Source organism: Elaeis guineensis, chromosome 10 (assembly GCF_000442705.2).
Source record: "Elaeis guineensis isolate ETL-2024a chromosome 10, EG11, whole genome shotgun sequence".
Lineage (NCBI taxonomy): Eukaryota > Viridiplantae > Streptophyta > Magnoliopsida > Arecales > Arecaceae > Elaeis > Elaeis guineensis.
Window position 1 is genome coordinate 18815334 of NC_026002.2, and position 16085 is coordinate 18831418.

The 16085-nt window shown below is 35.1% G+C and overlaps 1 protein-coding gene across 1 annotated transcript; it reads right to left on the minus strand.

Annotated features, from left to right (window-relative positions):
- Positions 1-267: 267 nt before the first annotated feature.
- Positions 268-11150, minus strand: LOC105052855 (glutamate--tRNA ligase, chloroplastic/mitochondrial). Its single transcript, XM_010933818.4, is given in 15 exon segments — positions 268-703; positions 1768-1924; positions 2256-2356; positions 3765-3879; positions 4589-4652; positions 4773-4875; positions 5053-5154; positions 5259-5307; positions 5430-5548; positions 5693-5763; positions 5766-5874; positions 7344-7453; positions 7456-7464; positions 9399-9517; positions 10849-11150. Coding segments are annotated over 15 exon segments (1710 nt in total). The 5' UTR covers positions 11097-11150; the 3' UTR covers positions 268-469.
- Positions 11151-16085: the final 4935 nt, after the last annotated feature.

Sequence of the window (16085 nt, forward strand, 5' to 3'; positions counted from 1 at the left end):
GCTTTAGAAAGGGGGGAAAAAAAAGAATTAAATGCACAAAGATTGCACGCTCATGCAACTTAAAAGGTTGTCATGAATATCAGCATCCCTGCAGACATGAACCATTTAAATTTGATTGCGCTATTGAGCATGATTTTGAACAACTAAGTAACAAAAATCCTTGCAAACAATATGCTAAATCTCCAAGCTCTGAGGGTACTCCACACATATTTTACTTGCTAAGCTCTCTAGCGAGAGAGAGAGAGAGAGGGGGAAAAAATTCGGATATAAGTCATTGCCAAAAAGAGCTCAGGCATCGTGCATGTATCAGACAGATTAAACAGCCAATGTTACAACAACCTTGTTTCCTAACCAAAAACTGGTGTTACAGAGAACCTGCATTCACCGAAGCTATTCATTTGATGGTAAAAATAATACAAAACACTTCAACCAAATAATTTGGAAATCCAATGGAAGGTTAAAAGAACACTCATTGAGTTACAGTAGCAACAGATTCAGCATGTGGTTCTGCTTCTTTGTTCAAGGCTTCCCATCTTAGCTCCCTAAGAATTTTGAACCTCTCATCTAATGTCACAAAACCTGCTTGAGGACTAACTGCTCCACAAGTACCAGCTTTATATATTAGGACTATGCTGGCCCCCATGTCAGGGCCATGAAGCTTTCCAGTAAGCAGTAACCGAATGGGCATAAAGAGAGATCTTCCCTGAAAGAAAAGATAGAGATGACATCTTTCAGCCAACATTATCATTATGCACTGTGCTTTTGTGGTTAGAGCCTACTTGTTGAACATTAAATCTCTGGCATTTTACAGAAAAAAAAACATTAAATCTTATCTAAAAAGATTTAACAATTCAAAGAAACAGTTATTGATGCCATCCAAATTGGAGATCCACACCATTAAAAATATTTAGCATCCGAACTTCATTCATTGTTGGGATCTCTTACCATGCATCAAGTGGGCGTGAAAATGGACAGCATCAGTTGTGTGAAATAGGACATAGAAACTGGAAGTCCACAAAGCCGATTATGATTCAAATATCTTAAAAACATGTGTAAATCAAAATTCAATAGGTTTTGATGCTTAGGTCATAGCAAAACATCTTATTATGCCTTTGGAACTCTGTTTTCCATCCAATAAATCCATGTCAGAGACATCTGAGACACAATTTTGCTTTCTAAGCAATTTTGATGTTGCAGATCATGGTCAATTCTCAGAATATTCAACTTGGATAGCCATGAATGAGTTTTGAATCTTTTATCAAAGATTTCAACTTTAGTATGCAGCCCAACTCTGGACATGCATGCACATGCACAAGCACACACTCATACTATATATATGCAAACTATTTCCAATAATTTCTTCTTTCAAGAGGTAGGATACATCAGATTGGAGACCAAAAATCTAGCAAAGATGGATGGTTGATGAACCTCAAGAATCTCTACAGCTTGAGCCAAGACAAAAATAGTATGGTATTAATTTCAATATATTTTTTTTAATGTCTCGCTGAAAAAAAATTGCACATTGCAATGTATCTTGCAAGTGTTTTTAATTCTTTACTTTCACAAGGTATACCTTAAGGTATATAAAATGCTGGTTAAATAAAATAATGCAAAATCTTTAACTTAAATAGTTGAACTTAAAAACCTACTGAGTTTACATTAAATCTATTGCCTAGGCAAACACCTGGGAGATAAACTTGAAGTCCATTACCAGGGTCACCTGGGCTATTTGATAAGTAAGATGCCATGTGGTCTCATAAAACTGACCTTGCGCTTCAATAGCTTGCCAAAGCTTTTCACCCATTTTTGCCAACCAGCATGACCTTCCTCCAATGCTTCACGAAGCTCTCCACTATCATAAGCAGAAATCAAGCTAGCAGCCACCTCAGAAAGCTTATCTTGTACCACAGGTTTACATTCCGCACTGTAGATTGCACGTCACATATGAGTAGAATCAAAGGCACTAACTTGATATGTAGAGGCAATTACTTGAAGCTACTACACCTAACTACTTTCTCAGGTTTAAGACTAACAAGAAGGGTTCAACTAGGCCAACCTAGGTTCACCTAAAAGAAAGCCTTGGATTCACTTGGGCAAACCAGCTGTTACCATCTAGACTGGTGAGCCAGTCTCAGCAGCATGAAACAACACCATCATACTGGCATACATGTTGTTGCAAGAGCATGTAATAACAATCTTATATTGGTTAAGAAATAAAAACCATTCTCATCAAAATATAGAGAAGGTTCTATCACCTGGCCAACGTAGAGTCCAATGGATAAGAAAGCAAATTCAACAGAGCTGTATCTGCATCTGTTACCAAATCAATCCCATCCTTCAACAACTCTGTTGCATCCTGTACATGGGTTTGTGCTGTTAGTGTTAGCATGTATTCTTTTCAAAATAAACTAAATAATTTTAAAGTAGGAGTTCACTTAAGTGCATGCATGAAGTGCATAAGTTAAAACAAATAGCCAAAATCATCATGGCTTGTCCCTCTGTATGCAACTTTTTCTGTTGGTTGTATATATCAAAATATTATCAAGAAAGAGACTCGAAATATATTATTTTGCTTTGGTTCAACCATATCACATACCTACAATTAATTAGACATAAAATACAAAAGTGCTTCTTAAAAAAACATGCCAAGTTGGAAGTTGTTGTGGACATAATTCAACACACAATAAATGGCTCAGGGATGAAGAAAGATTCATCCTGTTGAACCAAGGCGGTGCCTGTCTACATGGTGCAATACATACTGTGCATGGTTTCAAAACAGAAGCCAGGCACCTGCCTAGGCCTTTAGGTGGATCGGGCCTGTAGGCATGAGGCAGATGCCTTGGCACGCATCCATACCTATCAACCCAGTACTCAAACCAAATTATTTTAACAATTTTTAATTCCCCCTTTCCCCATTCCTCCACATCCACTACTCTCGAACCCCAGATGAGCATGCCCTAAGAAAGGGCATGGTCGTCAGCCGAAGATTGATGGAGCGGCAAATGAGGCAATAGCTGTTGACACCGAGACATATGTTTTTTCATTTGCTAAATTTTTTTCTTCTTCTCTAGCTCTCTTTTCCCTTTTATCTAAGATGGTACAAGATATGCACTGGTTGCTGCTCTGATGGTGCTGTCAGTAAGACATGTTGCTACTGGTGGTGTTGCCGCTGCTGCAACAGTGGTGGTGGTGCCAGCTCTAGCAGTGGTGGTGCTGCCTTTAGCAATCAACCGTGGTGCTGCTGGCCTTTTGCTGCTGCTGCTGTTGCTAGTAACAGCTGCAGTAGGGGCCGAGCTTGAGCAGTGGCCTAGGTGCCTGCCTAACACCTAAGCGCTGAGTGCCCCCTTGGCCGCTTACCTTGTGCCTCTCGTGTTCTAAAACATCGATTCTGTGCTGTCTTATGACGTGGCAAAACAAAAAAAAAGAAGAGTATCTAGAACAAATTTTATTTAAAAATATCAAAGGAAAGGTGAATCATTGCCTTGCTTAACTGTGTTGGAAGCTGGGCAGGGTATGTACCGGCCAGCATCTAAATCTTTGATGCTACCACACATTTGCACAGCCATGACATTTGTCACTTCTTATAATTAAAACTTAAAACCAGATTTAATATTGGGAGAGTCCACGAAGTCAGACATGTCCAAAATTTAAGATATATGCACATGATTTAAATGTAACCTAAAAAGTAAAAAAATGCTTGAAATACTAATAAAATGCAGATAGCAGTTTGATAGCCACTTAAATGTGACAAAATAAATGTTTACCTCTACAAATTTGCTTTTAGATTCTAAAAGAATACCAGTGCCTTTCCACCGATCTCCAAAAATCTCAGTCAACTTTTCTGATGGAAGGGCTCTTAAATGCTGACCATTCATCCACCTAATTGCAACAGAAAGATCATGTTAACAAGTAAACAATAACCAAAATTAGTCGGGCAACATCAATTTCCTCCATCTCAATTTTTGGTTGGGTGGGAATGATTATTTTGTTTTATGTTACACAACCATCCAAACATCAACTAAGAAAAAAGAACCCGACAAACAACCAAGGTTCGACCAATATCAACCAAATATAGACTGTTGTATAATCATACAACTCATGCTGCTGTAGCCAGTGGCAGATGCAGGCAATCTTTTGCAGCAAACATGAACAATTCCTGAAAGAGATGCTATATATAAATATTTTACAGCAGGGAGCATTTTCCTTCAATGATCACCCACATGCCTAGTGCCAAAAAAAAAACCTAAGGCAGACAGGATTGGTGCAAAAAATACTAGGGAATTAGGTGTTTACAAAAAATTAAAGGAACCTGTGAAAAAGAAAATCAAATGAGATACCAGTAAATATTACAGGAAGAGCGTGGTGAACTGCATGAGAGGCAGGCAATGGGGAGAGGGGGAGGGGGACCTTTAAGTAAATTGACTACATGCAATAGGGAGTCGCTCAACTCATGATTTCAAACTTAAACTCAGCATATGGTTATTAATCAAGTCATGCCATAGAAAAACGAAGAAAATACTTTCAGATATAACATCGATTGATAAAGAAGTTCCATTGATAACCTTCTTATTTCTTGTTGAGTATTTACCTCAACTTTGTAGAATCAAAGATTGCTCCACTTTTATTGACACGATTGATAGAAAACTTTTCAACTACAAAACATAAAAAGTACAGATGGATGAGCAAATTATAATAAAATTTCTCGCATTCTCACTGTTATCAGCGTAAATATTAATAAAAGATGAACAGTAAAAGAAACAAGAAAAATCTACCAAGCTGATCAATGGTAAAAAATTCGTTTTCTGTTCCATCACCCCAACCCAAGAGTGCTAGGTAGTTCACCATAGCCTGAGGTAGATATCCCATTTCCCTAAACTGAATAAAAGGGAAGGCAAAAAATAAAGACCACAATCTAAATTACTAAGAGTGTTGGAGAAACTTAAACAAGTACAAAAAGTAATGCTTAAATGAAAATAATATACTTGAAACATGCCATTGTACTATCTTAACCATGAAACTATCTCCTAAAGATCCTGACATTTTAGCAAGTACCTGTCCCACTGAAGTTGCCCCGTGACGTTTTGATAATTTACTTCGATCTGGGGCAAGAATTAGAGAAACATGTGCAAAGGAAGGCATTGGAAATCCCAGTGCCTGCAAAATAATATTAATCATGTTCATACTATCACATCCACCAACTGTAGATAAACAGGGAACTAACCCAAGAAGGAAAAGGACCAAAAACAGAGCAAACTCACTTTATATATAAGTGCTTGCCGCAAGGTGTTTGGTAAATGCTCCTCAGCCCTGATGTGCAAAACAAAATGTAAAGAGAAGCCATCATGTCAAACTTATTCTATACAAGACCATTAACCTCAAGGAATAAAGCTCATTGACAGTAGGCAAAAAATAAAAAAAAAAGGAACTACCTAATAACATGGGATATACACATGGTAGCATCGTCAACAGTGACACAGAAATTGTATACTGGTTGGCCATTGCTTCTCATTATCACAAAGTCACCGAGCGTGTCTAGGCTCCAACCAACCTTTATGAAACTATCAAATGAATCAGTGACTAAAATTTCAATTGCACAATTGGCAAGACATCTACAAATGCAAAACCCTAATAATTGGAAATCTTAATTAAAAGATCAGCATTCCCCGCATTAAGCAAGCAGGAAAAAGCTTACTTCACCACGGATAAGATCGCTAATTTTCAAGGTCCCTTCCTTAGGGACACGAAAACGATAGGTATAAGGGTTCCTTTTGCCAATTCCTCCTCTATTTCTTCATCTGAAGCAGTGGCCCACTTCCCCATATATACTGGTGGCAGCTGCATTTGTTTTGCTGTTTCCTTCATTTGTTCTAGTTCCTAGAAAGAATGAGTGCTGATATGAAAATTTTAACAAAAAGTTGGACAAAAACAACAATAATTTAGGAACTACAGAACAAAATGATATACTGTTCTCAAATCCAATTGCAACAGCTCAAGCATGAAGTAATAGCAGTACATTTTCTAAAATGTATGCTAAAGAACTATTGATTTGCACTTAACAAAAAGAACACGATGCATCTTTTCTTCTTCTAACTACCTTTTAGAGGAACAGAAGTCTTATCAAACTTAAATTGCTTAGGAAGTTAGGTATGTTTGGCTACTTACAACTCCTCAAGGTAACTACTAGTGAAAAAATTGGTCAGTGGAATATATAATGGATAATCCTTTGGTATAGCTTCTTTTTTTTTTTTTTGGGTGAACTTGAGTTCAAGATGCAGATAACGATTTCTTATATAGTAGCTCAGCACTTAATCAAGAAGTGCAATGAACTAGCAAGTTCTTAATCTGATCACTGCATATAAAGCAAGTCAGAGACAGAGACTGTGAGCAAGAGAAAAGAAGCTGATCAATCACCTGTTCACTAACTCGCCTAGAACAAAATTTTTGACATAATAATACTGGGGGTTGGTAACATAACCCACTATTAAGGTGATGCTGCAGCAATATGTAATTCCTGATGAAAATTGACACCCTTCATGTAGAAAGTCACCAAGGTTGGAGATGAACATAAAATGCAGAAATCTGAGATCAAGTTGGAGTACTTAACGAAGTATTAGAGTCGAAAACAAAGTATATATTTAGACCACGCTTTATATTTAGAACATAGACATTAAGACAGTAAGCACATTCTACATTAGACACATGCCATTAATGCTAGAGAACCATTTAGATAAAAAAAACTTAGCAGAGCACTTAAGAACTGACTTATACGCGCAAATTACTCAATCCTTGTCTAGTTCAGAAATACTTTTATCCTAGTTAAGTATAACCAAGGGAATAACTTATTTAAGTCAGGTTCAGAAGAATTAACTAAAAAGGTGCATGTTAACTTTCTGGAAGCCCCCAAGTACCCTTCCTTTTAACCTGCTCTATTCCAGTGCCAAACAGGTAGCTGGGTAAAATAAAACTCAATAACTGAGTTCTATTCAGGTATTGTCTAGGTTATTCATGGACCAAGCAGTCAGTGCAAAAAGGAGGGATAACTGGAATAAATCTATTCTACTATTTGGCCAAAATATTTTTATCTAGGTTGACAAGACATGAGAGCAAAAATCAAAATCACCCTTTTGACCCTCCAGCAACTTTTCTCATGCTAGAGCAAAATGGGTGTTTGGTGGGATGGAGTGGAAAAGATGGTATAAAGAGGGCTTATGTTGGTTCATTCTGCAGTATCCCTAAGCGAAACAGGGCCTGAATATTCCACTCTAACTTTCTTCTCAGACATTTAAACGATTAAAACTAGTCTAAAAAATAATGATCAACTATAGAAATATGTCATAAATTACCTCATTTGAACAAAAACACCTGTAAACAGCACCAGAGTTCAACAACTTCTCGGCATACTGTTTATATAGGGAATTTCGTTCTGACTGCCTGTAGGGACCATAATCTCCACCACACCAGGGCCTGCACATATATGTCAACATTTAGACTGTGAAGATAATATCTTAAAGACAACAACACGTAACTAACATTTTCTTGAAATAATTACAAAGATTAAAAAACTACCAAAAAAATTTGCAAGAATAGAAAAGTTCAACTTAGCTTTAAATATTGCAAAGCTCAACTACAAGTTCCTTTAAGAAACTTGGTTCACAATACTTGCAGTTCACAATTAATCCACCAAACTGATGGCAACATAACATTTGCTTATAACTTCATCATGACCATATCTCCCTAAAAGAATATATCACAAAATATAGTATGACATAGCATGCCTACCAACTCCTCCTGTATTACAGGTGAATAACGTGAGGCAGCAGATGGTACATAATACGTAAAAGGATCTTTTGTACACATACCCCTTTAAAAATGATTTTTTCGCAAACTTATTCCTGGAAATTTTATGCATATACACATAACCTTAAATTCATCCTGTTCTTCCAATGATGCTCCTTCCATTAGACTATTGGCTGATGGTGTTAATAAGCAGCCATTTTAAAATGATTTTATCACCCTTTGCATCAATTCCCGAAAAAACTATGCAAAAAAAGCTCCACATGAAATATATGTTAAAATTTTCTAAAGGGTGTTGATGATAACAAGTAATAGAGTCATTTTACACATGAAACCTCTAATCATGCCATCAGCCAAAAGTTTGACTGATCAGGCATCATTGCAAAAAACAATGCAAGTACATAGGTACATATGCAAATAGTGACTTTTGAGTGGTAAAAATACAATAAGTCATATTTGCAATAGTATAGATGCAAAATCCCTATGCAAAACTATATAAGGTTTTAATGTAGAAAGGCTTTTTTCCTTTCTTTTCAATCAGTAGAATGTTGGTTAGATATCTCTACATAGTATCAAGATAACCTTTTTTCATGTTCACCAGCAACATCATATGTTTAACTTTTGACTTGCGTCACTATAATTAAGTCAGTTCAAAACATGAACCAATAAACTTGCTATGGTTGACCAAAAATGATGAAATTATAAAGACAACTAAAGTGGGAAGCTTTAATTCTGAATATTGTCATTTGCCTTCTGATTTAGACTTGCCATAAACTATAAGAGGTAAGCAAGATAGGAGCATCAAATCTCAGGAAACTTCAAGTGTGTCACCAATTTGATAAGTAAGATCTCTAGTTGACAACTGATGGGGGAAAAACAATTCAGTGCCTTCGCAATCTTGTCGACTAGAGACTGTTCCTAGCAGATCATCTTTTGATCTGAAAATATCTGGCTGATAATAACGTTGACCATATAATTCTTGTCAAATTCACGTAAGATCCACTCTGAATGAAAATATCCCACTTGTCCATGCATTATCATAGACCACAGATATTGAAAGATAACTCCATGTAAAGACCAAGGCAGAGTCTCCAAAAGAATAACTGAAAATTTAACCAAAAAAGATACCTCTATTAGTGTCCTAGACTTCCAGTGGCATAACTGGTAGCTAAAGAAACAAAGAACATTTCTTGGCAAGTAATGCCAATGTGACAAATTGGAGGCCTAAGTGGTCAAAAACAAGGAATCAATGGAATTACTCTGAACAGACTCTTTCAATATCATTGCTTAGCCAAGAATAACAATATGGGAACCAACTATATGATCAATGGAATTGATAAGCAGCATTCTCCAGCAATTCTTATTTCATTAAAATATTGCAGCATGCTATTTGATGACTTTGTTCCAGCTGGTGCTTTTGAACAGTACATCTACATGAGAAAATTTTTCACATACTTGAAGGGAACAGCAAGGGTATCTCATCCAATGCAATGTACCCTATGAGCACCTTCTCTAAGCAAAAAGAAACAATGATACTATTAGATAGGTAACAGCAAACAGTAAAGAACAATGCTCAAATCTAGTAATATTTAATAAAAAATCACCTTCATCCCAATCAAGACCAAGCCAAGAAAGATCATTCAACATTGCTTCTTCGGATTTCCTAGTAGATCGCTCTAAGTCGGTGTCTTCAATTCGAAGAACAAACTTTCCACCCTTAGATCTGTTGAAAAAAAATTATTTATCATGAAGCAAATGTTGTATAACAGAATAACTTCCATAACTAAGGACATTTTAAAATATGTGGACATAATATAATTGCAAAAACACTAAAAAGGCATGAGTTATAAAGTGGATATGTGGACAATTCAACTGAAAAATAAAATAATAATAAGCAGCAAAATTTTGCTATGAATACTGAAAGTGAAATACATAGAAAGTAATTCAAAAGACCCAATTGAGGATGCATTTTTGAAACTCCTGCATTGGGAGGTTGAAACCAGTCACCAGTATAGTCCAACTTGCATTTCAGATCTTGGAACACCACAGATGGAATTTATCTTCCAGAGCTATGATCATCATCAATGAAGGATTACATAGATAGATGTCAAAAAATGAAGGATTCTCCAAGGGCGAGATTTTTTTTTTTTTCTTGCTCTGAGTGGTCAATAGCCTTTTTGTTTCATTTGTATAATATATTCCGCAAATTTAGCAGTTATATAAATTACAAAATTACAGAAGAGTTTGAGATGGCAGGGAACTCAATGTGTTTGTGATAGTGATAAGAGGAACATGGTCTCCAAGGAAAAAACACAAGGAAAAAGCATTCCAAAAGTCTCACAAACAGTTCGAGATGCTTAAGCACTGATAGAAAATAATCACAATAAAAGATTTAACGAAAGTCTTTTTAGGATTTCATGAACACTTTCCTGATTTACAGCAAATCAGAGTTTTGACAGAAAGAAAGATACTGTTAGGATTACTTGAAACATGAATTCTCTGAACTTTGATTCCTTTGCTGAAATATGATTCCTGATAAGTATTTGAATAGCATGACTTCCAAATGATGTCAAAAATGTCGTTTGAAACGATCCACTTAGGGCATTGTTTAGCAGCCCATGTAATTTGAAATTAGAATTTTAGTTTATTAGTTACACCTTTGGAACAAAATTGACCAATTATTCATTATCACACCACTGGCCACACTCTCAAGTCTCTTTTGCTGGGTAAAATTTGAGCCTTACATTGGACTGATGATTAGGTAAAAGATCTCGCCAATTTATTGAGGAGATGCAGCTAAAGAACTTCAACGTGCACGATAACTATATCAAAAATTTAGGAGAAATCAAAATTCTAGAATTAAAGAAATCCACCAAACCCAAAATCTCAACTTTTCGAAGAATTAGCGAAGAAATGAGTAAAATTTTCAACAAGGTCGCTACTTTACCCAAAAAAAAGGTGTGCCTTCATTTTCAATACAACGAAAGAAACACGATACAGATCTAAATCTCAAAATCTCCGAAACTGGTGATAGAGAGGGAGAGAGAGAGGAACCTGGCGAATAGGTAGTTGAAGAGAGCCGTCCTTGCTCCCCCGACATGGAGGTTCCCGGTGGGCGACGGAGCGAACCGGACCCGGACCTCCCCATCCGGAGGACTGGCGGCGGAAGAAGCCGAGACGGAGAGAATCCTCCGGCGGACGGAAACGTAGGGTTTGGAGACAAGGCACGGGCGAAGGAAGGAGGGCGGGAGATCCGGACGAACCCTAATCCGAAGCCATGGCGATCCCACGATACTCGCCATTGCCCTTCTTGACAGAAAGCTCTCGCGCTGAAAGGGTGCAAAAGAGAAGACGCCACATTGGAGAGAAGATAGTATCTTCAAAGAAAAGAAACGCCAGCTGTCCCCTCCTGATCGAGATCAGACGGATAGGATGTAAGGTGGGGCCTGTTTTCCTTTTATCCTCAACATTGCCCGAAAACGTTGCATGATTATTCATTTATTCTCACCTTGTGATGGAAGTTTTCTCGTTGGGCGCCCCAACTTCAGTGGTATGCAAAATAGAGGATGCACGCGTGGGAGAGAGTGTCAAGTCCTGAAAGGTATGGAAGAAATTTTTTATCTGTTTTAAAGTATCAAGAGGGAAGGAAATATAAAAAAAAATTTCATAGAAGATATTTTTTATATTTCATAAAAATTATTATAAATATAAACTGCATTAATTTTATATTTGAAGATTTAATTGATAATAATAATAATATTTTATATTAAAATTTATTCTCACAAATTAATTTCATGATGAGAACAAAAGAATCGCTAAGAGTTCTTCTTTTCAAAGATGACTTTTCAAATAATGAAGATTGCTGTATATGGTAAATGCTCGATATCTAACATCTCCATGCATACTCAACATCCTTCAATTTTTCTATTTGCATAAGTCTTGAATCAGAATTGCATAGCCAAAAATATTCAGCATATCCTATTTTTCTGTATCTTTCTGAAAATCCTATTTGCATCGTCAAACTTTGCTGGATCGCAGAACCCTTTTACAACCATCATGTAAATCATAATCTCATGGATTATGCCCTTCTCACGCATTAATCTGAATAGCTTTATTGCTTTTTAAACCAATCCATCTTTGCAAAACTCATCAATCAAGCATGGCAACTACATTAGGAATGAGCTCCATCTTCTTCATCCTCTTGAAAATATCATCGACATCTTCTGGTGGAGACTCCAATATGATGGAGTTAGGTCTAGATGATTATTTCGTTTATTCTAATAAGTTTCCTCTACTTTCTACCATGGTTGGCATCACCAAGACTCAATTGTTTGAAGAGGATAAATGGAGAACACAAGCTTCGGAGCGGCATTGGCAGCGGGGTAGGAGGAGAGGGCAAAAGGTTCTGACTTTTGACGACTGCAATTCTATCTGCTTCTTATTTTCTTCCATTTTATGAATAAAATTGATTTATAATAATTTAAAATTTTTTATTTTTTATTATATTATTTATATTTTAATTTTTATTTAAAAAATATAAAAAAATAAAATTTGACACATGTATTATGAAAGATTGTCTTAGAATCTTACATATCAACATAAAATGTCACCTCTAATACTCATATATCGCTTTACTATTATTATATAGATAGATTTTTTGAAAAGAATAGATGAAGAATACAAGCTTCGGAGGCGACATTGGTGGTGGGGTAGGAGGAGGGCAAAGGGTTCTGACTTTGACGATCGTAACTCTGTTTGTTTTTTATTTTCTTCCTCTTTTTAGAATAAAATTGAGTTATAATAATTTAAAATATTTTTTATCATACTATTTATATTTATATTTTTTATTTAAAAAATAAAAAATAAAATTTGACATGTGGCATTGCGGGTGATTATCCTATAACTTTATATGTTAATACAGAATGCCATCCCTAATACTTATGTATCGCTTTACTATTATTATATAGATTTATATTGGAGATGATTCTAGGACTTCACATGGATGAGAATTGTTGGTCTTGTTTTTCAAAAATATCTTTTTAATATTATACTTATAAATATTAATATAATATTATATTAATACTATGATATTATATTAATATAATATCATATTTATAATATAATAATATTATTTTAATATTTACACTAATATGATATTTTATTAATATTAATATAATATTTTTATATTAATTATTAATATCTATATTAATAAATTTTTATATTAGAATATTAACATTATATTAATGTTGTATTAATCTAACAAATTATTATGATCAAATGCTATATTATATTACATTAATATTTATATAAAGTTCGTGAGTAAAAACATTGATCTTGTATCTATTATATAATAGATTATTTTATATAAATTTTATATGAAAGTAGATGCTCAACTAAATAAAAATATTCTAAAAAAATCAATTTTTTATAATTAATCAAATATATCAAAATTATATTTTACGAAATAATTTTTTATAAAATAATTTTTAATAAGAAAAATTTTTTCTGCGAACTAAACAAGTCCATAGTCCCACATTAGCCTATCAAAAGAGTGTCAAATGGATTTACTAGCTTAGGGCCTAAGGTTGGTTCTTCTCTCAATAGCTTAAATTTGATAAATTTATCATAAATGATACCAGAGCTGAATTCATCGTATGACACAATATATATATATATATATATATATATATATATATATAGAGAGAGAGAGAGAGAGAGAGAGAGAGAGAGAGAGGGGGGTAGTCGCTATCTTTATTTGTTACTTGGGCTCTTGTCGAAGGTATCAAAATTGAGTAGGATCCAACAAGAGTGGGCTCCTTTCTTTCGAATAAGTGATGGTGAGATGGGTCATTCTTCTTCCAATAGTTGATGATTAGATATTTTATACTTTTTTAAGAATAATATTTTGTAAAAATACATAAGAATGAATCAATGTTAAAAGTAAATAAATTAAATTTCAAGAAAATAAGAAATTTAGAGGTATAAATCTACTCTTTTTCTTATAGCTTATTCTAGAGGTATAATGACATTTCAATTTTTGGATACATTGATGCAACAAATTTTTAAATTATAAATCGATGAAAAACAAAAAATAAACAATAATACATGCATATGAATGTTTATATGTATAAGATATCTGATCTTGTTGTGTATGGAGAGAGGACATTGGGAGGAGGAAGGATAAAGTGGGATAAGTTTGGCAAGGCATCAAGAGAGAGGAACGGTGGATATCAGAGTTTATCAGCTAATATATGCGCATGCGCATGGTGTGTTTTTCCTCATTAGCAAGGAGCCAAAAACCTATGCCATGTGCAAAAAAAAACTACTAAATTGGAAATTTTCAAAGTTAGAAACAACTTTACATTTTAGAGTCTCCTTGATGTGAAAATCAACCATCCATATGACATCAAAATCTTAAAAAAATAAAATCTTTTTTTTTTTTGGTATAAAGAAATGATTTATATTAAACTGAAACTGAACCATGCACAGAGTCTTTATACACAAAGTCATCCCAAAGCAGCAACTATTAAATACACAATACTGAAAAACACACACCACACAGAGGATAACTCCCAAAACCTGCTGAAGGACCTCCAAACTGCAGCTGATACAAGTACAGGAAATGGTTCCCCAAAATATATGATACCATGAAGGATGTTGGGACCGGCTGAAGCCTGAAACCGAGATATAGCCAGTGTAGACAATCCTGTATGAGACTACAATCCAGGCAACTGAACATCGGAAAGAAGATGACATCTGGAGGCGGTAATGCATTGCAACAGTGAAGGAAATCATAGCTCCAACATTCTTGGTTTAAGAGGGACAGGCCATTATGAAAGTGAATCAGTAGTAGAAAAATATAAGAACAGGGAACTCTACATGTAAAGATATTTGTATGATGTGTAACGGTAGCATATGGAATGGTGATATAAATACACCATTTGAAGACAGCAGAAAAAATATAAGTGATTGAACAGCAAACCACTCAGCATCTGAAATAAACCATAAACTTGTGTTTGCACATGCTTGCAATCCGGCACACGTGAGAAGTATGAGGTTGAAGATAATCATTGAAACCAGAGCAAGAGGAATAGAGGGTCATCATCAAAATATGCAGCAAATGCGTAGATAATGATGTAGAGAGCAAACTTGCCACCTGAATAAAGAATTCTGAAAATCTCTGAAGCCTTCCAGTACGTCCATGCATCAGAAATAAGAAGATAGATAATATATGAAGCAGAGATAACATATAAGATGATAAGCCCAAAACCTGCATCCACGAACAAACAGGGTTAACATAAAACTTTCTTTTTTTTTATTCTTTCTTGTTGAATTTTTTTTTTTTTTTCCTCTATTTTATCCACCAACACAGTTCTTTTATATTCACATATTGTACAGCAAAGTGTATCAATGAGAGTAACAAGTTCAAACAGAAATATGAGAATGCCCCTGACACTTTGATGCAAAACCATTTCCAAACTATATATAGATTCACATAGACAGTAGGGATAATCTATCATCGGGTCCCGCATCATAGAATCAGAGTCATATGGAGGGATAACCATCCTATAAGCATAGGATTGATGCATGGCCGTCATCCTGTATACAAACTCATCAAGAAGATAATAACATCCAGCTTTGAAAGATGAATGGTACATCAGCATGTTCCCATGGTTTGTCCAGAACCCATATAGTTGACCACATGAAAAAGGCCATGAGACGTCCTGCAGCTCCGGGAGCAAAGGAAATCATTTTTTCACTCTGTGCAAGAGTACTGCCTACCCTCCCAGTCTTCCACTACAATTTTAAACACTTTCCCCATCTGATGTCTCCCATTTTGTGATCGTGTCATTCTCAGTATTTTTTCCTTCTTTCTTTTCTGATTTTGTTTTTCTCTCTTCACCACCTTGAAATACCCTCTTCCTCACCCTACCCCTTCTCATTTTTTGTTTCCTCCACCAAATTTTCCTTTTATTCAAACAGTTTTCATCATCACCTTGCCTGTTTGGATAATAAAGAATGGGGTACCAAGAGAAAGTGAACAGTCATATGACACGGCACAACAGTCCCAGTGTCTCACCTGCCAGAAAAAATTCAACAAAAATAAAATCTTGATAGATGTCAAATATTATAGTTCCATAAAATGCCTGAATGCAATCTTTTAGCAACAAAGATAATGTACATAGCATGTTCGCATGTTGCTTCTTGTAAATTAAGAGCCAAGAGTTCACACGAAACAAACTATAAAGCTGATTAAATTCATGGAAAAAACAAACTTTAATTACAAACTT